We start from the raw sequence: 25,047 nt of genomic DNA, 5'->3' as shown, positions 1-25,047 counted from the left end.
TACTAGGCTAATGATGAGTGCTGTAAACACACACACACACATGCACAAGCAAACACACACACACACACACACACAGGTCCAAACGGTCAAGAGGAGGTCTGGTAAGATGCAGTCCCCGTCTACCTCTGATTTATCAGTGTTACAAAAAGAAGCCAATCGGAGAGTCTGATGTTGACAGGCCACTGATACCACAGCGGATGGAGGAAGTGTTTAATTCCTGACTTCCTGTGGCCCTGAGAGATTAGAGCCAAGCCTGCATGTCACAGCTCCACTAGTCTCTCAAATGCTTCACTAGCCAGCCTCAGCTCTACACAGTTCCACTAGCCTCTACACAGTTCCTCAGCCTCTACACAGTTCCTCAGCCTCTACACAGTTCCTCAGCCTCTACACAGTTCCACTAGCCTCTACACAGTTCCACTAGCCTCTACACAGTTCCTCAGCCTCTACACAGTTCCACTAGCCTCTACACAGTTCCACAGCAGACCTGGGCTGATTAATACATCAGACATGATCACTGTGCTTAGATATAAATCATGATTACAATAATAAAAACAATATAATAATACAAAAAGACAATAACCTCTAAGAACTCATGCAGAACACAAAATGCAACGCAACTGCTTCTGCAATGCAATGATGCAGCGTGTTGGAGCTTTCCATTGAAAATGACTGGACTTCCGGTGTGTAACGCAATCATGCAACCTGAGTGAACGAAGCGTAACATTGTTCCTTCCTGACGGTCGGTCAGTGCTTCTACAGTACCTGCCCCTAACAATAGACTGATAATGATACACAGCAGCCACTAAGACTGTCCTGAGGACAAGGTCAGGAGAGGTCCTTTCTCGCTAACTGTCTCTTTCTGTCTGTCTGTGCTTGTCTGTCTGTCTGTCTGTCCATCCTGCTTCCCTGTCTGTCTGTCTGTCTCTCTGTCTGTGTCTGTCTATGCCTGTCTCTCTGTCTGTCTATCCATCCTGCTTCCCTCCCTGTCTCTCTGTCTGTCTCCCTGTCTCTCTGTCTGTCTGTCTGTCTGTCTCTGTCTGTCTGTCTGCCTCTCTCTCTCTGTCTGTCTATCTCTCTGTCTGTCTGTCTGTCTCTCTCTGTCTGTCCGGCTTCCCTCCCTCCACATCAAATCACATGCACTTGTGAATTCTCTCGCGGCTCTGACAACTGGACAAAAGGAAAGAAGCCTCTGGAGGAGATGAGTCAGCCCTCTGGCCTCTGGGTCGACTGCTTCGGATTCAACTGTTTATTTGTCATATGTACAAGATAGGTGCCATAAATTAGGGGACTTGGAGGGTAGATGCATAGTTATGTTGTGTAGTTATCACATTTATCAAACATCTCGAATAATTTATTCCCTGGTAGAGTGAGTGTGGGTCGGACTACTAAAAGAGGTGAATGAAATTAAGAGCTGGTTCCTATATAATCCGGTTAGTGTAATCTCTGCCAAGACATTAGTTTACGTTCTCTAATTGCAGTGGACAGCAACGCGCATTATACACGCACGTACACTCTAATCCAAGCCTACGTTTCACAGGCCACAAATGACAGCCCATGCAATGCTATATTCTCAGTTATATAATTACAGGTAGACCTCCCGAGGTTGAATGTGGCTAAAGTCAAGTTAGCGCAGGAGATGTTGTGACTCAGGAGTTTGCCAACGGGTTGACATGCGGCTGGCATTATGCAATAACCAGATCAATAATTAAAGATATGGGCACCTCTGTCCCTCTGCAGTGGCCTAGTCCACGCAGCTCTGATTCAGTTGAGACCACAGCATTTTCAAATATTTCCATAGTTCAACTCCAGACGAGAATGATAGTAGGTTATACCAAATCTTGAACGGTTTCACCGCGTGTGTTTGCGTGGCCGGGGCCCGCTTAATTCCCCTGTGTGAGTGGGCATGCGGGGACGGAGCTGTCACTCTACCCACGAGACAAAGGATGCGCGGGGGTTCGTTCTCCATCCTAATCAAATTACTAACTCGCGCCAAATAATGTTAGCCGACATAAAATCGACTATGCGCCGATGTTCACAGAACCTACTCTAGCCTACTATCCATCCCCTATAGACGTTTAAATCCCGCAAATGACGCAAGCAGCCAGATCCATCTGAAACCTTTCTGTTTTGCTGAATGTAGGCTAAGCTAGGCTACCATAGCAAATGACAGCTAGGAATGTTGATAAACTTACAGGAATTCAGTGATAACAAGTGTGTCGAGGCACATCTCCACCATCAAACCGACCAAATCAAGCCTCGCCATCGCACGAAAAGCGTTCTTTATCCGTTAGCTTAGCGCAAGCTATTAACTGGGGAAGACGTCCCGTTATATTAACAGGGCTTTGATTGTAAAGACTCGGGAAAGGGGACGATACCCCGCAGTCTGGTGAATTTGACAGAATAGAAACGATTAAGTCTTACCGGTTTTAAAAGTCTCATATCCATCTTCGAAGTCGTTTCTCCCCCACATTGTGACAGATTGAATGCGCCCGAGAGCGCAGCTGAACTCCGTGGGTAGATCCGACCAGAGCGGAGCACAACGTATTCTCACAAAGATGGAGAAAGATCTTCAGGAGCTGGCCACGAATACATGGCGGGGGAAAGGACACCTATCGTGTTAACTATAAACTGAAAACCTTACAACTTCCTATTTCAAAACGTCTTCTGTCCAGAAATCTACTCCATAAATCACGAGTCTGTCTAACGGAGGTTGCCTGGGTAGAGTACAACGGAAGAGTCGCCTCGCTGGCAACAGCAACGTGAGGATGTGATGTGATTCACTCTGGGGCTTCTTTTGCAACGGCTTGGTTAGTCTCCTCCCCTTCTGCTCACTGCAGCTAGGCTAGGTTGGGGTATATCCATTGAGGTATAAGGGTATATCGAGCTGCTGCTGCCTCGGCGACCCTGGAAAGAGTCTCCTCCCGTCGTGCTGCGGACCCTTGTGGCGGTTGACTGTCCCCTCTGACAGGACAGCTGGCTGCTGTGGCGCATTCCACAAATTGTGACGTTTCCTTTAAATTCTATAGGTTTAATTCTGTTCTAGCGAGCAGGGTGAGCTCTAGTGTGGATGAGTTAGGCTATAAGTAGTTGGACTCCATTCCACAATTCCAGGAGACGTTTTCCAACTCACACAGTGAAATAACTGTTAGTATAATGTGGATACTTTCACTTTTGAATCAGAGGGTTCAGATGCAGTACTGTGCAGGTGTTAGCTGGTTATCTATTCTTATTGTTTTTTATTTATGTATCTACATTTCCCCATTACCTGTGTGTGTGTGTGTGTGTGTGTGTGTGTGTTTGTGTGTGATTATTGTTGTACAGAAATCAACCATATGAAATGAGGGAATACAGTGACAGCTTCTACACAATGGGTTGCCAAAAAGGGCCAGTCACTGTGAGGCAATCATCAAAACTATTAAGCAAAGACCATTTCAAAACACATCCTGCTGACCTTACTTCTGTTTTATTACAGCAGAGTAGAGCAACATGCCAAGGGCTGAACAACATCACAAGATGACAGAAAGCTTTATAAGTGGACATATAGTGCACCACTCCCCGGGAGAGAGACAGAGAGGGAGACACTCCAACTGGACAGCTCCCAATAAACCTCAGTATCGTATTGTCCTGGTTTAATCACCCAGAGCCCCTCAATTAAACTGACACCCTCCTCTCCTCTCTGTCGCCCCTCTTGGATGTGATTATCTCACCAGAGCCGCTGCACAGAGCTGCCAAACAAACACCCACCAGGACAGACTCTCAGACAAGAGAAACGGTTGATTTGATTTGAGTCCTTCACTGGGCCACTGGCAATGCACAACGATGGAATATCCCCATGATACACAAACCCCGGTATAAAAACATGCAGAAGAACAGATTGCTCTTCAGTCCTGTCCCTGACCAGGACTTGGCCTGAGCACTTGGACACTGGATGCCACTGATGAGGACTGCCCACTGCTCCTGGCTGCCCCTGGAGGACAGCTCGGATGGGAGAAATACAGAGGACAAATTCCACCAGCAACCACCGAAGATGTGTGTGCGTGTGTTGTGTGCTGTCACGTGGCAAATAAAGACCCTCGAGGTCCAGTAATTATATTAATACAGGATATCCTTCAGCTGCTGCTTGTGGCCAGTGTAACCAGCAGTAACCGTTCTGAGGAGCGCCTGCTACATAAACAATCTGTAACCATCCTCCCACATTCCAACTCCAAACCTGAGCTGTAGACAGAAAGCTGCCCGTGGACCAGCGTTGATGGCTGGACAGAAAACAGACATGCCTCTATAAAACCCCTGGTACTGACAGCACCCCACTGGCCGTCCTCACAACACTGGCTCTTTCTTCCCAGCGCAGCCCACTCACCCCCGGAACAGTGGACGACACTACACTACTGAATAAAGATGGAGTCACACACACACACACACACACACACACATGGTTGTTGTTATTGGTCCACATCACTGTGTGATTACTGACCTCAAGTAGCTGTTAGTAGACAAGGTAGAAGATATGACTGAACAAAGAGAATGACGACGCCCCCCACCACACACATTATTGAGCTCATGTAGACGTCAGTCGCTAGAAAAGACAGGATAGAAGACAGACAGAAAAACAACTTCAGAAACAACACCAAAGTTTGTATTTTAAGACAAACATAAGCCATCTGCGGCTGCTGTAGTCGAGGGAACATTCCAATACTCTTAGCTATTGATGGTTTGTATCACAAGAAACTCAAAAATATTTAGGAGCTCAGATCATGGATGTTTCTGGCCTCCAGTCTGTAGCCTGGCAGCAGCCCCGTTAACTGGGTAACAGATCCATGCTACTCAACTGAAAACATTTCCTTTCAGAGGACAGTGTGTGTTTGTGTGTGTGTTTTTCCACTAATGAGAGGCCTGCTCCCACGTTACTGTTGGCCTCCCTCCTCCCTACCTGGCAGCCCATTGGTGGGTTACTTACATGGCGGATGTGGACCCTGGTAGGAACATGAATCAGGAGGGACTTTAGGTAAACTCAGTCCCTCACATTCTCTCTCACACACACAGACACACACACGTACACACACAGTGCTGTTGTGGAATCACTGTTGTGTTATCAGCCAAGAGCAGACTGCTGCCTTCCCCATACTTCCTGTCTCTATGCCAGGAAACTGATGGCTGGGCCTGGACAAACACACACACACGCACACACAATCAACAGTAAAGCCTACCCTACCAGGCAAAAACCTAATATAATAATCCACAAACACCAGCATGACCGCTACACGTTTACCGATCGCTATCCACGCGCCATTAAGCTAATTACACTTAGATATTTATTTAATTTACCTGTCCAGTGGTAGTGTGCCTCCATGGTGCCACTAGAGTATCAGGTTAAGAGCAGGTTAGGACACATGGGCACCAGACTTACAGCAGGATACTGGATATACAGCAATAATGAGGAAACCAGATCTACTGAAGCCAACCTCAGTCTGAAGATCTTTGTATGGCTAAAATAGACGGGCGTTTACTCTCTCATATCTCCTCACATCACACCTCATCCTGATATCTCAGCCTTATCCCCCTCAGAGAGACCAGTAATAACAAAAGACAGAAAGACAGTCGACCTACCTTCGCCGTTATTCATGGAGCTTCTGATCAGACAAGTCACTGTGCATTTAGAGAGAGGAAGTGGTCGGGCTGTGTACGTTACCATGAAACTACTCGACACAGGAACTCAATCTGCACACTCTGCTAACACGAGGTTTGAACTCTCGGCTGAGAAATAATGGAGCGTCGTTTCATTTGAGATCAACATCTTGCTGCTATGCTAACACAGTCTTTCTTCCTGGTGGGAGTGAGAGAGAGATCAGACTGCTGGTATCCACATGCTTCAAACACAACAAACAGGTTCATTCTGTGTTTAGACAGGCAAATACCAATAGAGGAAATGCTACTTTAACACCAACTGTACAGTAGCTACAATTCAACAAGGTGCTTCCTCTTTGCTGCTTGCTGAGGTCAGAGGTCGGCTCGGAAGCCAGAGTTTCTGAAACTCGTTGACATCTTCCCTGACGATGGAGTGTTCTGTCTGCCGGGCAGATGTGTCGGCAGAGACCAGTCCCTCTAGTGGAGATCCCAACGGACTACGAGGAACCAGACCAGACCAGACCAGACCTGGTCTCTCTCACAAGACCTTCCAAGGTGTCTCACAGACACACATTCTCACACACACACGCACCTAATGTCAATTAAACATCTGCATGCACTCGGTTTATTCTTCACACTCTCATCTCTCCCTCTCTCCATCACTAAAGACTTCTAGTTTCACATTTCTCCACTTTGGTAAGCAGCTGTCAAGCAGTGTGAAAGAGAGAAAAGCTCTATGTTAAGTTAGCAGAGGCTAGACATGTCTCTCAGGGTTCCTGAGTCAGCAGTGTGTTAATTGTTAGGACTCCTCCCTCCCTGGGCACCTCAAATAAAAGTTTGAAATATTATTTATAGCATGACATTCCTGCATTGTTCTTAATATGTATGATCTGCTAACCTCCGTTTATACAACAGAACACTCAGCCAGATACAGTAGTACCCATAACACGCACATACCGTATGCAATATTTATTTATTTGCTGTTTTACAGAACAAACATTTGAACGCACGGCTACAAAGCCTCATCCATGCTTTAATACCTAATAGTTCTCTCTCCTTTGTGTCTCTCCGCAGCCCTGTGAGTGAGTTCTCCCTCTCCGGGGGAATGTGTATTAAAACGTGTTGATCCTGCCAGACACGCTGCCTCTCTCTGCCTCCAGCTCCTGTGCTGCCCGGAGTATGTGGGGAATCTAACATGGCCTCTAATAACGCCTGCTCCATAACGGCAGTACAAAGGAAGGTTGACGAGCCAGACGGGAGCTTCAGGCCCCTTTCAGCTCCTTGCCCTCTTGGTCAGGACTGCACCCCAATGGCTATTTGAGATATTCACCACGATGGCCGCTCTCTGTGAGCGGAACAGTTCTAAAGATGATATAAGATGTTCAGACTCGCCCTGAACGATGACAGAGGTCGCCTGTAGCAGACAGAACAAGCGACATTCGAACAAAGAGCCCTTCTGAAGGGGGAGCAGACATGTGCGTTTGGCAGGAGGAGACTTTTGTCAGCTGGCCAGACTGCCAATAACTGCTGAAGAGATACCTCTGGGCTTACCACTAGAACTATAGAACACTGTTCTACTCTACCGCTGTGGGTCTGTGATCTTATAGAACAAGTTTCACTATCAAACTGCCTGGAACAGTATCAGTTACTCACTGGTTCAACAGTATCAGTTCACTGGTTAGTGATGGAAAACATCTAGATTACAAATCCGATGACTGATTAATGTATATATTTGTGAATAAACAGTGTATTGCAAAATATTTTTTTTATCTCAATGAAAATATTCTGTATAACTGGAGGTTGAATATAAAGTGTGTGAATATGATGACAATGGGATGACATCATTCTCACATGATCACATTCATTCACACAATACTAGTGTACACTATATACTACTGTACTAGGAGATATATACTATAAATACTACTATATATTATATATACTGTATGAGATTTCACACTCTACCCCGCCACAGGCTCTTGGGGACTGGTGTGAAATACAAGCCTCCTGCAGAACTCTGATTGGAGGAGAAGAGAGCAGGAGATGAGACCATGGAAGGGTGGGATGATGATGATGATGTCATGACCCGCAGACAGACCAGACAGCCTGATGGGTAATCAATAAGGGTCCATTATTGATGAGTATCCTGCTTCATCTGCAGGAAGTCAACAACCCATTAACTGCTCATATTACTTCCTCCAACCCCCCCTCCACAAACTAACTCTGTTGAAAGGATGCATGACCCCCCCCCCCCCGCTTTCTCCTCCTCTCACCCCCTCCCTCCATCTCCTCTCCTCTCCTTTGTTTTAAACACAGAGATACAGTCAGTATAAAGCATTGCATTATTCCAGTTTAGTTAGCGGCATGTAAACTCAAACAATAATATGAGTATTCATAGTCACATGAACCTGAACCCAATTATAGGAACAATTTTGTGGTCCAATACAGATTATTAATCAGTGTCTTGGAAAACCTACATGCTCACAGAGACGCAGACAGACACCAGGAATGCACAGTCCATAGCCCCGCCCCCTCCCGGACATATTTAGACCTTGTCTCTCTTCCCTTGCTCCTGGTCCCAGTCCACATCCAGACCATCATCATCGTCATCATCATCGTCAAAGTTAACGGAGCTGAACAAAGACAGCCCAGTGGAGAGGGCTTTGGCGCCTGACCCCAGATCGAAACACCACCTCTTCCCGGGGTTCCCCGCCCCAGCGGGCTTGTCCTGCTCCTCTCCGCCTCTCACCGGGCGCCATGGCGCCGTCGGCCCCCCTCCCGTCCCCTCCGAGGACACGCCTCGACCCGCTTCGGGCCCCGCGGAGGCGATCCTCCGCTCCCCTGGCGCCCCGTCGATGGCAGTCGTCGTTTCTCTCTCCCCGGTAGCGTCGGGGGCCGCGGTTCCTCCTGTGGGAATTGTAGTTCCCTGCTCCGCGGCGGCGGTGAAGGAGAAGCGCGAGAGTCTGGCAAGGGTGGAGGATGCGATGGCGGGCCTGGGGGCGGCTGGTAGAGGCGGTCGGGGGGGAGCGGTGGTGGAGACGGGGTCTGGTCCTGGCGGGGGGGGCGGGCATCCGGGGGCGGAGGCCAGTTCGGGGGGAGGTAGCAGAGGCGGTCGGGGTGCGGCGGCGGCGACGGGGCCCGGTCTGCTTTCACCTGGAGCCAGGCTACCGATTCGTCGGTGGGGCGGCTGTCTGGGCCACTCTTTCCTGCCTCGCCCACCTCCGTCCCCCACTCCCTCCCTGATCGGACTGCTGGCACTCGCCCCCACCCCCTCCCCCAGGCTCATGCCATATAAGGAGGTCTCTCTCCCATCATGGTCGTCCTGGTGCTTCGGCCTGTTCCTGTCTGCTCTGCTGCCCTCTGCTGGGGAGTCTCCGTCCCGCCGACTCTCATCCTTCCTCTCAACTCCGTCGTCCGTCCTCCTCCTCTTCTTCGCTCCGGTCTCTCTGTCAGAGTGTGAGTCACGGCCGTCCGTGCGGTGGGGTTGGTCGGAATCGGGAGGCCTGCCGAGGCTCATCCTCTCCCTGGGTTTGAACGTGAACCCCGAGAGCTTGACCTGCAGGTCGGCCCCCGCCCCACCAGGGGCCTCCGGGGGGTCGCCGGAGGAGGAGGGGTTACGAGGAACGTCGGCGCCACGCAGGGCGAATGTCCGCTCCGGGTCGCTTACCGGGCCCTTCCCGGAGCCTGCTTCTCCCTCTCCTCCCTGCCCCTCCTCCTGGCGCCGGGCGGGGGGCGGGCGGGTTTTCATTCCCCTCAGCCGTTTCTCTCTCACCTTCCTGGAGACCTTCTGGACAACGGACATGGCTGCTTCTGGACCTGCTGGCGCTGCGGTTCTGCTGGTACCGCCGTCTCCACGTCTCTCCTCCTGCTCCTCCTCTTCGTGGACGGACGGAATTTTACAGAGGGCCTTATCCCGCCCACTCCCGCTGCTGTTGCCTAGCAATGTCACAGAAGGGGGCTCCGCGACAGTTCGGGCCAGCTTTGAAGCGTCGTCACGGTGTATAGATGTTGTGTTTAAGTTGTTGTCGTTGTTATGTTGCGTGGACGTCGTGATTGGAGAGGTGACGGGTGATTGCGATTGGCCGGCCAGCGACTGGAACCACTCCAGGCCGCTCTCATCGGTGACGTCAGAGGTGATGATGTCGTGGCTGAGGTCAGGGGGCGTGCGTCCTGGGTCGGTCTCGAGGCCCGGAGGACGAGCCTGGACGATTCTGACCCGCTGGCTCGGCAAGGGGGAGGAGCCTGGCGTCTGGCTGCGCAGCCTGGAGACAAAACACACAGCCGGTCAACAAGCCAGCCGGTCGATCGGTCAGACAGCCAGGCAGTCGGTCGGTCAGAGAGACGGATAGCCAGTGGATCAAGACGTAGTGCTATGCTTCTTTTTAATGTGTTGTGGAACAAATCACCATTGACAGAGTGAAATATTCACACAGCCTTTACGGATTTACGGTTATGGATGACATCACGCTTCCCCTCATTTGCAGAAGCCGGGCAGCAACAAAATGTATCTTCAATACAGCTGACCGATCACACGGACACACACGTGGTTTGAATCTTTACAAAATGCAGGTGTGACATTCCGTCACTCCCCCAATTCGACACAAGGTGTTGAATTGGCACAATTTTTGTCTATGCATAGTGAACAAAACAATAATAAATTAGTCTTAGGACAGCCAGTCAAACAGCTAGTCAGTCAGTCAGTCAGTCGGTCAGCCAGCCAGCCAGTCAGTCAGTCAGTCAGTCAGTCAGTCAGTCAGTCAGTCAGTCAGTCGGTCAGCCAGCCAGCCAGCCAGCCAGCCAGTCAGTCAGTCAGCCAGCCAGTCAGCCAGTCAGCTAGTCAGTCAGTCCTACATTCCTCTGCAGTTCTTACAGAGTTCCTGTTTGAGTGACCTCACCTGTCCAGCCTGTCCAGTTCCTTGTTAAGGAGGTGTGGGAGTTGAAGTCCTTCCAAAACGATTTGACACTGGTTCCTGTACTGCTGGCACGGGTCGGAGGGGAAGGATGTGTGGAGTGCGTTCACATCTCCCAGCAGAGCGCCCCCCTGAGGCAGGAGTACACAACCACACAGCACGAGGTCAGACCGAAGCTTTAACGCGGGGTTAGAGCAGAGGTGTCAAACTCACTCCACGTCACACACACTCCATATTGAGGTTGAGTGCCAGACGCATATCGTCATGGAAAAAAAGTAGCCTACAAGTTTGTTTGTTTTTTTTTATTTTATTTTTTATAGCCAACAAATTCTTGTATGTCTATTTCTGGATGTTGTTGTTGGCTATACATAATTAGCCAATTAGCCTTGAAAAAAAACAACAACACTGTTGTGACATTGATGCCTAAACAGAAAAAGAAATAAGGTGTATAATCTATTTTGCTAATAGCTTGCTGTGCAGGGAACCTGACAACTTTTATTTGATGCAAGCTCTTCAGTGATTTTTTGATCAAATCAAATCAAAGCTTTATTTATTTATTTTTTATTTCAAAACGATCAAATGTGTAGCCTTTGACAACACAATAATTAACAGACAACTGCAGTGTTTTCTTTTATTAATCCAATTCAAATATGATTTGGAAAGTTCCCAGATGGTTGCGTGAAACAAACCATCTGGTGAGTCAGGGTACCGTATTTGGGGCTGGGCCTTAATAAATGATTGACAATACAAATCAATCCTGCTGATGAGAAAGAGGCACAATATTCAATATTTGGTAGGTGAAAACTTGATAGACACAGCTGTTTCTGTAACCCACAACAGTGTGATGTATGATACTCTAATGATGATTAGCTCATTTGCATGTCATTTGCAGGCAGGCACATCACATTTTGGGGATATGCAGAAACAGCTATATCTATCTTTAAGTTTTTGCCAACCAAATATTGCTACTTTTACACTGTATGCATGGTGGATTGATGATAAACATAATTGTTTTTGAGTGAAGTGCCCTTTAAGTCTAACTGTGCACTCACACAGCGAGCGACTTGGGCGACGAGAGCGGCCGGCTGCCATTCATTCTCAACGGCTCTCGATCTGAGCGTAGATTTGAAGTTGGGCAGAGTTCAACTTTATGCAAATTAGCAGCGACATCGCCGAAGCAGCAACCAATAGCAGATCAGGTTACCTCAGGATGGCAGTAGAATCAGTGGTGTCTGGTGGGTTCTAGAACCGGGCAGTAATACATCTTCAATAATGTGAGTGACACATGAATGACCTGCCCACCCGGCGTCTGCAGCTATTGGCTGCCGGGGAGCTGGCGACGCGATGCACTCAACCAGAGCGACCACTGTCGCCCTAGTCGCTCGCTGTCTGAGTCTAGAGTAAAGAAGACGGTCTGTGTTTATGTCTTCTGTGTTCTGGTTTATGTGTCTGCAATATGTCTTTGCTCTACAGTGAATTTTTTCACTATGAAGTAAGAAAAGTGACAACTTAAATTAAATAAAATTTGATTCCATGTTAAGTAAAGTCCAAGGGGGGTGAATAGCTTTCACAGGCACTGTGTCTATGTTCTGATGTCTGTGTCTATGTTCTGATGTCCGTCTATGTTCTGATGTCTGTGTCCTGATGTCTGTGTCCTGATGTCTGTGTCCTGATGTCTGTGTTCTGATGTCTGTGTCCTGATGTCTGTGTCCTGATGTCTGTGTCCTGATGTCTGTGTCCTGATGTCTGTGTCCTGATGTCTGTGTCCTGATGTCTGTGTCCTGATGTCTGCGTCTATGCCTGTCTGTGCGATTTGTGACCATGTTCTGTCTGTGTTCTTGTGCTCGGTGTCTGTGTTCTATACTCTGTGTTCTAGATTCTAAGAGGCTCCATACCTGCATAGAACACTCCATGACAGAGACGGTAACCACGGCGTCCTCTATGGTCACCTCGTCTCTGAACATCAGTCTGGCGTGAGCTGGAACCAGCAGTGAAGACAGACTCATCAGTCACACTAACCTGGTGACCACCAGCTGAAAAGCTGGATTATGATACATGTATCTACAGGTCGTAGAGCCCTCGGTACTGTAGAGTAGGTAGAATCCAATAGCATTTAATTAGGTTACCATGCATTATTGTTTATTGAGATATCTGGAGGAATATCACTTTATGAGCGTCACTCCACACTGTGGTGCTACACCTTCTCTCAGAGGCTCTGCTTGCTATGCAAACTGTCAAATTATATATAATACATCTCTAGCTAGCAAGGTAAAACTGCTAGCCGACTATAACTTTACATTGTGTTGCCAGCTGGTGAAACCCTTTAAAAAGTTGCGAGCGTCGTGGGGCGAGCATAACCAGTTGGAAATTCGTTTTTGACAACTGCTCAGCTGTTATGCTATACAGCTAACAAGCTCAAACAATCATTCATAGGCCAACGGTATGGGTATAATAGGGATCAACAGACAGACAGAGCTAGGCTACAGGCAGATAGATCTTGGTTATTCTGGGTGAATCTGCGAGTGGGAGGGGCCTCCTGCTCACCCTCTGCCAGGCGGCTCAGGCTCTCCAGCAGGCGGATGGTGGTGCGCGCCGCGTTCCTGCAGGCGCTCCTCCTCTGCAGCCGGTAGTAGGAGGACAGGACGGAGCTGGCCTCGGCGCACATCCGCGGCTGCAGCCTCTTCACCAGGCAGAAGTAGGCCTTCATCTTCTTGATGGGCCACAGGGAGGAGGAGGAGGAGGGAGAGGAGGGGGGGGGACCGCCTGGGGGAGGGGAGGGGTGTGCACGAGAGAGAGAGAGAGAGAGAGAGAGAGAGAGAGAGAAAGAGAGGAGTTAAAGGAGCAGTTTAGCATAATAATCCCCGTTTATAAGGTTATCTACGATCATATACGATGGTCCGTATCCAACACACAGACTTTGCACTCTTGAGATATTAGTGCTCAGTGCTCACATCACAACTAAGTACACAATGGACATCTACATCTTACACAATGGATCTCTCCATCTATCCCATCTTAGCTGTAGCACTATCTCAAGAGTGCAAAGTCTGTCCGAATTTTGATATTGACTGTTGCATATGATCGTAAATAACCTTATAACAGGGCTTATGATGCTAAATACCAAGCTACTCCTTTAGGAGAGAGGTAGAGGTGGAACGGCAGCGCGAGTTGTGAGACCAGTACCTTTATTCTCCAGTATGAAGGAGGATATGATCCTGTCCCACTCGGGGTTCTTGGTGTCCAGCAGGACCAGAACCAGGTCGAAGCGACTGAGCAGCGGGCTGGCCAGGGCCACGTTGACCGACATGGACACGTTGGGGTCGTACTGACCCTTGGGGTTGGTGGCCGCCAGGATGGTGGTCCTGGTGTTCAGCTTGCACACGATCCTAAGAGCCCGACGCGGCAGACGGGGGGGGGGGAGGGACGCAGTCAGCGCGCGTGTGTGTGTGTAAGTGCTTATGGAAGTGGGTGGGTGTATGTGTTTTTGATGAGAATCTGAGGATATATGAGTGTGTGTGTTTATGTGTGTGTGTGTGATGTGCAGGAGTGTATGTTTATGTTAAAGTGTGTGTTTATACTGTACATCATACTGTACATTGTCCCCTGGTGACCTCTACCACACATTGCTCCACACCGCAGCTACACTGCCCTCTAGTGGCTGCTACCACCAACTGCAGGCAGACCGCTGGCTTTAACACTACCCTTCTCTATTCTCTGTCTCAAGAAACAGTAAAGCGTGGTTAAATGTGTGTGTGTGTGTGTGTGTGTGCGCGCGCGCGTCTCTCACCCAGCCTTGGCCACGCTGATGGTCTGCTGCTCCATGGCCTCGTGGATGCTGGTGCGGTCGTGCTCCTTGATGCTGTTGAACTCGTCGATGCAGCAGAGACCCCCGTCCGACAGGACCAGCGCCCCCGCCTCCAGGTGCCACTCCCCAGAGTCCTTCACTGCCGCCACCGTCAGGCCTGTGGGACACACACACACACACGCACACACACGCACAGACACGCACACACAGACTTAGCCACACTTTTCTGTTTCTTGAGACAGAGTGTTAAAGTAGGAGCCACTAGGGGGCAGTGTAGCTGCAGTGTGGGGCAAGGTGTGGTAGAGGTCACCAGGGGACAATGCACAGTATGATGCAGTAGGAGCCACGTGTGTGTAGTAGGAGCAGGGGCCTGGCATTGGAACAGTTGTTGAAGCTTGTGCCATCTGGACATTCCAACAACATTCCAACAACATTCCAGGGACAACACAGCCTTGTTGTCATTGTAAGCGCAGGATGGCAAAACCTACCCCTGCACTGGCTAGATGACTCTAAACTGTTTCCCGTTTAGGGCTCAGAATTGTATCCAAGCATACCTAGAAACCCTTCTGAGAAACAAGCGTTGATGCACAAGGGTTTTCACTCTACCCAGACCATGTTCCTTGGTGAGTTATAAAAGTTAAAAAAAAAAAGAAGAAGAAAAAAGTAAATAAAATAAAGTAAACTCTGAAACATTTCACAGTGTTCATTTCACTGCATGTTTTTCACTGTATCAGTGTATGTGCATGTAAAAAGTACCTTGAAATTAAAACAACAAAAAAACAGCAAATTCCTAAAGTCCCCAGTGGGCACCATGATGCGATTCACATTTGAATGTGCTAGTGAGTCAAATCTCATTACATGCAGGCACTGTATGTGATAACTTGGTTATATACAGTATCTGTATGAGTAGAAAGCACAAGAGGACAGTGTGCGGTTCTTGGGAACCAGCTGGGGGTAGAGTGTGTGTTCTGCAGTATGGTACTCAGCCACTAGGGGGCAGCAGACCTGCGTTGGTGGAGCCGATGCCAGCCGTGAGGACAGAGCGAGGGGTGATCTTAGCTGCGTACTTCAGGAACTGAGACTTCGCCGTCCCCGGATCCCCCACCAACAGCAGGTGGGACTCTCCTGTACAGGAAGCATTACCGCACACGGTCAGGGTCAAGGGTCAGGTCAGGGTCAGGCCACTTTGGTTTGGTGTCAATTAGTCTTGTGTTACCAGACTTTGGAGATCTCCGCCTCCGAAAGTCTGGAGACATCTCCATTGAAAATCGCTAGAAAGTCGCCTAAAACTGACGCTACCAATCAGAGCCAATAGGGTGAAGGACCCGCCTTCCTGGAAATAATGTCCTCCCCCTATCTTCATCCCTAACTGGAATGGAGAATCAAAACAAAACATTCCCCGCCCCATTAGGAAGGACCGCCCAAAAGACATTGGATTGGTTCTCTAATGCAGTTGTTAAAAAAATCTCTAATTGTTTCCACCCACTTATAGCTACGAAATCTGGGCAAGTATCTTCAGTCTAGTTGAGCGCAGCATTTATAGACTGACTCGTGAGTCTAGTTGTCAATACCGTGTTGGCTGAGGTTGGACTGTCTTTCTGACCGATTCAACACATTGGTGCTGGCTGCTGGTCAGCACTTGAGCCAGCCGTAGCACCCGAGTGGTCAGGAGCAATCAGAAGCGGTTGGCTGACCGTCAGGCTGGTGTGACAGACTTTAGGGGTCGGAGGTTCAGGGGCGACATTAGTAACAGGCTTACCTCTCACTTTGGTTCCAGAAGGATCCACTCTCTGTACCCCGCCTGCTAGCACCATGGCAACAGCCAGCTTGACCACGTACATGCCAAACACCTGGGGACAAAGGCTCAACAGGATCTGATTCCTGCCTGGAGGGAGGGAGGGGGTGGGTGGAGAAGGAGAGTGGTCTTTTTATTATCTGTGTACCGTATGTACTGTATGTACAGTATATACACCATTTCTCTCTCTACTTTGTGCTAACTTTGTATGAAAAGTGCTTCATAAGTAAATATTAATTATTGTCTATGTGCCAGATATATCTCTGTGTACCAGCTGTGTGCCTGTGAACCAGATGTGTCAGTGCACGTCCCAGCTTTGTGTCTGTGTACCAGTTGTGTGTCGGTGAGTCAGCTATGCGTGTGTACCGGCGATAGGGTCGTGTGTGTAGCTCTGCCAGAAGGCCTCTATGTCCCTCTGCAGGTCTTCCAGGACCAGGGCGGCCGTGCTCTGCTGGTTGTTGACCTCCAGGTTGTTGGCCTTGAGCACGAGCTCCACCTCACAGCGAGCGTCCTCGTACAGGGGCTTCCAGCGCTGGCACACCACGCCGTACACCGTCACGTCGTCCCCTGGGGAGAGGGCAAACCAAACACATAAACGCACGAACGCAAACTATACCGGCTACACTGCGAGCTGTGCTAGCAGCTGTAGCAGGAGCTGAGGAATCACCTGATTTGCAGGTGTCCACCAGGTCATCTTCCAGGATGACCAGCATGGACCGAGGGATGCTGCCCACAGAGAGCCTCTGAGCCTAGGGGGGGGGTCAGGAGACAGCCTGGGTTAGACTACCGGGGCCGTATTCACAAAGAATCACTAGTAGTCCTCCTAACTAGCGCTACAAATTCCTACTTAGGGAGTTTCCCCTAAAAAGCCATTCCTGAAGCTGCTCAGACCAACTTTTACTAAGGAATGTGGAGAAAAGCTTAGCTCCCACACCTGGAATAACATACAAGATGGGCTGAATCTGTGATCGAAATGTCGAATTCTCCTGATCCTCCTATCTCCCCATTGGTCAGCTGCATCCCCTACCCTGAAGCTCCTGTCCTCCTATTGGCCACCTGCTCCCCCTATCCCAGCTCTTCTATTCCCCTATTACCTGCTCCTGGATCTTGATCTCCTGGTAGTCCCTGCAGGCAGAAGGGGTGGAGCTTCCCGACAAACACATGAACTTGGAGGAGTTACAGCCCTCTTCATTGGGGCAGGAGGTGGGCGGGGCAAATGTGTAGTACTGCTCACAGTCGGCCTGAACGGAGAAGACGTGGCGACACTTGCTGCACATGTAGTCCCTCTCATACTCCAGCACCTGTTAGAACACACACACACACACACACACACACACACACACACACACACACACACACACATGCACACACACACACACACACTGTATAGAGTGCCATACTTCAGTCCCTCCAGCACCAGCCTGACGGTTGGCCGGCTTCTTCTGACTGACCACTAATTGGCCAGAGTGGGAAGAATTCATTATGTGACAGAAGTCAATATCGTAATGAAGAGGTATTCAGACTGTCACAGCGGTCATTCACACTTTTTCTGCCCAACTCCTTCCGAGTCGGTTCTGTGTGTTCTGTGTGAGAGTGGTGCGAGTGATCATTCCATCTAAACATTTACCCCCCACCAGCCAAGAGAATTCTGACTCGAAATGAAAGTTTTCATGAGGAAAGCGTAGTCATAAATCATGAACTGCTACTTCACAATGTGAATCACATTTTTATTTCATAGTCAACGTTTAATTTTTTTTGATTTTCTATTAACCTCTTGAAATTGCTTGCTTTCTGCCCAAGGTAATTGTTTTGCACACCCCTCAGTTCGCATTTAAACTGACGGGTGCACAAAATAATTGACTTGTAAGCTTAGTAAATACGTTTAATGATTTATCCACTTCAGGCGAGCTGGGACTAGCACTCTCACTGGCAAGTGTGACAGACGTCTGACGTCAATTCAATATGTTGAACTGTAAGTGAGTGGACCTCTCCCGTTTAGCTGTTGACTGTCAAGGTGTTCACACCAGATATAGTCGGACCCCCACTGTTTCTGGCCGCCCACCGGTTGAGTGTGATTTAGGCTTCAGAACACACACGCTCATCTCACACAGGGGAGTAAAGGAGAGACTGCGGACGTCGGTTACCTTGGTAACGCTGGTGCGTATGACGGTGCCCGTGACAGACAGGAAGTGGCCTACGTCCCTGGACCTGGGGATGTTCTCCCTGGTGAGCTCCGGACACACGGGGAGACCTGGGGACAGGAAGTGGGTCACACAGGAAGAACCGGGGCCAGGATACAGACACACAGGAAGAACCGGGGACAGGATACACACACAGGAAGAACCGGGGACAGGATACACACACAGGAAGAACCGGGGACAGGATACAGACACACAGGAAGAACCGGGGACAGGATACACACACAGGAAGAACCGGGGACAGTATACAGATACACAGGAAGAACCGGGGACAGGATACAGACACACAGAAATATAGAACAGGCCTAGACAGCCTAGACAAGGAGTTATTATATCAATCAATCAATCAATCAATCAAAGCTTTATTTGTATAGCGCATTTCATACCCAGAGGCAACACAATGCGCTTTACAGAGAACATTATAGGCCTGAGTTGACCATCTCTCAATGCAACGCTGAACATTTGGATCCGGGCCTTGGATCCACCTTGTTCTCACCACAATTCCGCATTGAAATTTGCACTTTACTCACATTACGATTCATCCAGTCATTTTCCTTATGCTAGTTGGTGTTAAAATTAATTGTTTGGGAAACATATCAGAAAAATCTACAAATATGTTTCCATTACTTTCATTTGAAAGACAATTCTGGAAGCACCAACCTTTTAATTACAGTTTTTTCAGTGGTCCCAATTCACTTTGAATGAAGTGAAAATACCAATGGGCTAATGTAGGTAAAAACAATACCATCGTAATTAAAACAATACCATCTTTATTAAAATTCAAGAACAAAAACTCAAGAGATTCCGAAGGTTGGTGATGGTTGCTGTAGCAACACAGATGTCGCAGCAACCCCAGAGGCAGAATGAATCCCAACCAGCACTTTTGCTACAGTAGACCGCTAATATTATCTTATTCTCAGGTAAACACTGCTATTTATCATTTGGATTGAGTCCTGTCTATTTTGTATCGACTGTAAATTTGTACCAGATCTACTGTTCATGTGCACAGCAGGGGTTAAAATTAACTTGATTTACCAGCCAATGACAGTTAGCTAGGGCCCAGCCAATGACAGTTAGCTAGGGCCCAGCCAATGACAGTTAGCTAGGGCGACAGAGCAGACAGACTATTAGCTAGGGCGACAGAGCAGACAGACTGTTAGCTAGGGCGACAGAGCAGACAGTTAAGATGGACAAAAGAAAAGACACCGTCTGTGGTGTTTATTAGCTAGATTTTGACAAACTAGGAACAAGCTAGTTCAGAATGCTTTGGCATTTTGTATTGTACAGCTATGTTTGCCTTTGGTAGCCCACACTGGCCAGCCAAACCCCGAGCTAGTAGGTAAACATACTATAAGAGGCCATTTCAGTTTTGAATCCTTACCCAGTGATGTGAGACGTACAGTAGATCAACAGAGCTGCAGTTCTAGAGAATGTGTTAAGTGGGTATCTCGATACAAGTTGTCAACTGTACCCTTCTAAAAAGCTGAGGACAAACTGTGATGCTAATTTGAATTCGCAGAGAGTTTCACCAACTCTTAATATGTCACCCTAAAAATATAGTCTGACTGAACGAGGAGTCATCAGCAGTTGTATACTCAGTCCACCAGCAGGGGGCAGTCACTGCCCACTCCTGCTCTGGCCTCGGGAGAGGTCGCCACAGCAAATGATCTACAGTGGGTACAATTACATAAGGAGGAGCAGACACATTTTATTTTGTTTAGACCTAGGTCTACCCTTTATTTAAACAGAGTAGTGGCATATGGGATCATTATGGGATGGCTACAGGTAGCTGCTCATGACACAAATTTAAGTGATGGAATGTGAGGCTTCAGGCAGGCAGTCCAGGCAGTAATGTATTGTCAAATCAAATCAAACTTTATTTATATAGTGTCACAAGAGGCCAGTCTTGTGTAAAGGGAAGACAATCGCCTCCTGGTTTATCAAGTAGCAGGTTACTGGTAGACCACTTTCCACTGTAGGGAGAGACTACTAGTAGAGACACACAGACACTGCGACAGTAATCACTTATGACATTGGCTCCTCTTTCACCCTCCAGTCCACACACACAGCAGAGGTCAGAGGAAACCACCCCACACAGTCACACACCCAGTTAAATAGGCGTCTCTCAACACCGATGAAACATTGTCACATAATTCGAGACTGCTGCAACATTATCTTATGCTCAGGTAAACACAGTGCTGTTTATTATTTGGATTTCTTTAATTTGTATCTACTGTAAATTTGTATCTGATGTTGTATTTTATGTTGCAACGTTGAAACTGTGCGGATCAATAAAGTACTACTAATCACATTCATCTGGTATTCTCCACTGGCATTTGAATTTTGAATTCCCATCCACATTTGCACAGACTTGGGCTATGTGACACTTTTTCAATCTTCTCTCAATAAGGGACTTGCATTGAGATGCCGTCCACAAGCAGAGGACGTGTCTAGACTGCTGCTAGAATGCTGGTTAACGTCAGGGCCAGAGAGCCGCTGGTTTGTATTTATAGCCAGCAAACACACTGTTGAGATACCCAGACAGCACCAGCTCTCCTCGCCGTCACACACTCTCTCTCTCTCTCTCTCTCTCTCTCTCACACACACACAAATGCATGGCACGCACAGACAGACAGACAGAGACACACACACACAAATGCACGGCACGCACAGACAGACACACACACACACACAAATGCACGCCACGCACAGACAGACAGACACACACACACAAATGCACGGCACGCACAGACAGACAGACACACACACAAATGCACGGCACGCACAGACAGACACACACACAAATGCACGGCACGCAGAGACAGACAGACAGACACACACACACACACACACACACACTACAGCCTCTCACTCACATACTGAAGTGCATTTCAGATGATTCTGCTGTGCTAGGACTAGGACAGGGCCTTGCACCATGGTCCGTATAGCAGACAGTAACACTGCCATCACGCGACACGTGCAGAGACTAGGGGCCTCATTTATAAAACCTCGCAGAGAATTTCATACTACATGGAATATGTAGAAAGACAAAGTTGTAATTTATAGTTATGCCTTGGTTTTTGATATGGTAGACTAGTCGTTTGACTACTGATTATCACTCCTCTACAATCTTTAGAGGGTGGAGAGTGTAAACATGGAATATCAATATCAGCCGTGAATCAGGTCCGGCTACCATTATGTGCCTCACAGCATTAACAGAGTCACTGAGATGCACACACACAAATGAAGATGCACTTGTAATATACATAACCAGGGAAATTAACACGTGTACACACACAGAGGTCTCAACTAGAATGAGCCTACCCTGCTCAGGATGTCACTCTGACCCTGGCCTGACCCTTTGACCTGTTCAGACCTTCTCACCCTCCTCCTCCTCGGTCTCACCTGTAATGCGGGCGTGCATCTTGTGTTTGACCTTCTGTCCTCCTCCGCCATCCAGTGCGGCCGCGGCTCTGTGCAGCGCCCTGTCGAAAATGGCCAGGACTTCGCTGGGGTACGCGTTAAAATAGTCCCCCACCTCCATGTTGGCCTCCAGCAGCGTCATGGCGTTGACCACGACGGGGTGGTGTTGCACATCCTCGGACGACCGTTGCAGGATCTGAAGCACGTCGCCGCTGTGGTGCTCGGTCGCGTACGCCTCGAACACAACCTCTACTAGGGTCACCTGCTCGGGGTTTAGGGACATGGCTAGATATGGAGTCTACTTGGTCTCTGTAGGGGGGGAACGTAAAAACGGGAACTCGTCATAGCAAGTTATGGTGCATTCGTTTATGGTCGGAGGTGGCAAGTCGCAAGTGGCAAAATACCCACCTCCGACCTGTGTGCATTCGAGCTATATACCATTATATCACAGTTACCTAGTTATATCTATATACCATTATATCACAGTTACCTAGTTATATCTATATACCATTATATCACATTATATACCTAGTTATATCTATATACCATTATATCACAGTAACCTAGTTATATCTAGTGCATTCGAGCAACTGGGGGCTGAGAAACATATCCGAATTTGCGACGAGGAAGTACGAGTTCATGCGGTGTTTTATTTAATAATTCCTAGTAGCAAGTCGCAATTTGCCACCTCCCAGTTATAAACGAACGCACCATTAACATCTAGTCTGCAGCCAGCTGACAGGCCGTAGCTAACGTGAGTTAGCACTAGCCTAGGCTAGATAGGTTATCATGTCAAGCAGCAACAACTACTACTACTACTACTACTAGAAGTATCATCTCTAGCAACAACAGTGTAGCCAAGGTAACTTGTACAGAGCTAGAGGGGTGTCAGTAGTCAGGGAGCTTATGCTACAGGTGGACGTAACTAGAGTTGATAACGCTAGCCAACAACTTTGAACAACAGCTAAGCTACAGATGTCAAAAACAGAAAGTCCCTGTACTTTTCAATATTGTGTATAATAGCACGATACGCCCGGTATGTAAATATATAGCCATTGTAGCTTGCTACGCAGATACACACCTTGTATTATATGAGGTTTAGAGGCCACGAAGACTGGACATTACTATCATGTATAATACCTCCATATTTGTTTTGGAAATTCCCGCTGAAGTAGCAGGGCTATTTGTTTAGTATCCCCGGGTCACCCGTTTCTGAACTTCCGGGCGGCTCACATTTAGTTACCAAAACTGTTGGCCTATAGCAAAATCTAGATTGACCAAATAATCACTAACCTAACCCTAATAATCAATTTTATTAAAAATGCTCAAATGATAGTAAGAGACATGAACACACATCATGAGTAAATGTCACAATTATTATTTATTAGTTAAGCATACACAGTATAATATAAATATAAAATATGCGATTTTTATTTTTAAAATTGGTGAGACATCATATTATCTGTAGAGACAGAGGACAATACAAACAATTTAATTTAATTCTACCAAAAATGCTTATGCGGCTGTAAACAAAGTTTCACCACGGTGTCATTCTAAACCAGGTACAGAGGACAAGATACCAAATTACTGAACCCAACTAATAATAGTCAGCAGCAGCACTCAGATGAACGGTAAAATAAATAACTAAAATAAATATACTCATCACTGTACAAAGAAACCCATTCACAGTGGAAAGTAATTAATCAACAGATGTAATGAATGGACGGATGAAATAAAATATTCTTCTTTTTCATCTTTTTTTGTTTGTTTTGTCTTTTAAGTTTCGTTTCATCTTAGTTTGGTTGCCATGCTGTAGCTGAGGGAGGTCAGAAGGTGAAGTACTGGGCGAACCACTCCTGACGCTGAGGGTCGGGAGAGCCGGCTGGGGACTCAGTCTCAGGAGGGCTGCACACGGTGGCACAACAAATACACACAAAACAACACAACAACAAACAGTTAGCTAGACACAGTGGGCCAGGGTGCTGCAAAAGGCAGATGAGTGAAACTCCTGAGAAAGGGGGGGGGGGGGCACTGTAGATGCTGTAAAACTACTGTACAGGCTGAGTGGTCCAGACAAAACTACTGTGAAAGCCGACTGGTCCAGGAGAAACTCTACTGTGCAATACACTCTGCTGCTGAGCTGGCTTCATCTGGGTAAATGTCCCATCAGGGACTTACAGTACTGGGGCAACCACTCTAACATGACCTACAGTACAAGCACCCTCATTGTGCCTTGAGTTTGAGATGCTCTGTGCTGTTACCGTTATGTGCGCTCTGCTCCTCCGTTGCTGTGCTCCTTTATGTGAATTCACACTTAGCCTTCAAACTTCAGTAGATTACTTTTTAATTCATCCTGATGCTGCATTCTACCTTATAAACTGAAAATTGTCAACTGTTAACCTATAACCAAACCCCACTGTGTTGTATTGCTGCTGTCTGTCTTGATCAGGTCTCTCTCGAGAATTAGACCCTGTGCCTCAATGAGATTACCAGTCTAAATAAAAGTTAAAAAATAACACAAAAAACAGACCACAGTTTTCTAGGACTGCAGCTTTTTATTTTGTTGTTCTCTTCATATTAGTGGCTGGCTGGCTGGTTTACTGATTGGCTGCTGCCTAGGTCCCTCCCTAGTCTCAGGGTCATAAAGGGTGGAGCTTGTTGACAGTAAAGAGGTATCTCCTATCAATGAAGGGCTTCACATCTGAGAGTCTGGAAAAGAGAGAGGATGAGGAGAGGAAAGATGGAGAAGGTCATGCAAGTTCGATGGGTCAGAATTGAGGGGAGGTGAGTAAGATTGGAGCATGGGGGGAGAGGATGAGAAGAGGATGAGTGTAGGGTAGGGATGACTCTTAATCATCAGATGTGCCAACTGTGAACTGTGTGGAGAAGCTCTAAGAGAGTTGAGGACTACCGCTAGCCGATAGCCAGTGATGCAGTACTCGTACGGGGTTGGAGATGGTACTGCATGACAGACCCGGTTCTCAACGGTTCTGAGAGGATGGGCAGCAAAGAGATGCTAGTTAGGAAATCTCTTGGGAACCTCCGGCGCTGACATCTAAGAGCCTCATGCTCTGCCGACTGAGCTAGCCGGTGCAGCCCACCTTGTCACACCCCAATTACTTTCAAATACTTTCAAAAAATGTATCTATGTAATTGACACTGAGTCTGGTTCTCCTCACTGCTCTGGCCAGCTCGGAGTCCGGCTTGTTTCTAGAACAGAAACCAAAACAGCCCACCCTCCCCCCACCCCCCAGCAGTGAGATAGGTGGCCTGAACCCTGCTCCGTCTCCCTGA

General features: G+C 47.9%; 3 protein-coding genes across 3 annotated transcripts in view; all 3 read right to left on the bottom strand.

Annotated features, from left to right (window-relative positions):
- cep85l (centrosomal protein 85L) overlaps window positions 1-2,503 on the bottom strand; it is a gene marked incomplete at its 3' end in the record, with an annotated part of 36,072 nt that extends 33,569 nt beyond the window's left edge. The window contains exon 1 of the mRNA XM_084453986.1: window positions 2,422-2,503. Coding sequence (XP_084310112.1) covers window positions 2,422-2,470 — 49 coding nt within the window. The 5' untranslated portion in view covers window positions 2,471-2,503. The remainder of the gene's footprint in view (window positions 1-2,421) is intronic.
- A 5,664-nt stretch (window positions 2,504-8,167) lies between these two features.
- On the bottom strand, window positions 8,168-22,880 carry mcm9 (minichromosome maintenance 9 homologous recombination repair factor; the record flags this gene model as incomplete). Its single annotated transcript, XM_084453985.1, has 14 exons — window positions 22,835-22,880; window positions 21,736-22,062; window positions 18,277-18,383; window positions 17,227-17,433; window positions 16,800-16,881; window positions 16,499-16,699; window positions 16,097-16,222; window positions 15,343-15,462; window positions 14,320-14,494; window positions 13,716-13,918; window positions 13,077-13,295; window positions 12,428-12,510; window positions 10,518-10,663; window positions 8,168-9,884 (listed from the first exon to the last, which is right to left on the bottom strand). Exons 2-14 carry the CDS (start codon window positions 22,034-22,036, stop codon window positions 8,168-8,170), a joined length of 3,687 nt encoding a protein of 1,228 aa, XP_084310111.1. The 5' UTR covers window positions 22,037-22,062; window positions 22,835-22,880.
- Window positions 22,881-23,579: 699 nt separating this feature from the next.
- The window catches only part of fam184ab (family with sequence similarity 184 member Ab), a gene marked incomplete at both ends in the record, with an annotated part of 42,466 nt that continues 40,998 nt past the window's right edge, over window positions 23,580-25,047 (bottom strand). Inside the window, one exon of the mRNA XM_084453400.1 lies at window positions 23,580-23,658. Coding sequence (XP_084309526.1) covers window positions 23,580-23,658 — 79 coding nt within the window. The remainder of the gene's footprint in view (window positions 23,659-25,047) is intronic.

Source organism: Borostomias antarcticus (assembly GCF_949987555.1).
Source record: "Borostomias antarcticus genome assembly, chromosome: 19".
NCBI lineage: Eukaryota > Metazoa > Chordata > Actinopteri > Stomiiformes > Stomiidae > Borostomias > Borostomias antarcticus.
The sequence above is the reverse complement of the archived record's forward strand: the minus strand, read 5'-3'. Positions and strand labels throughout refer to the sequence as shown.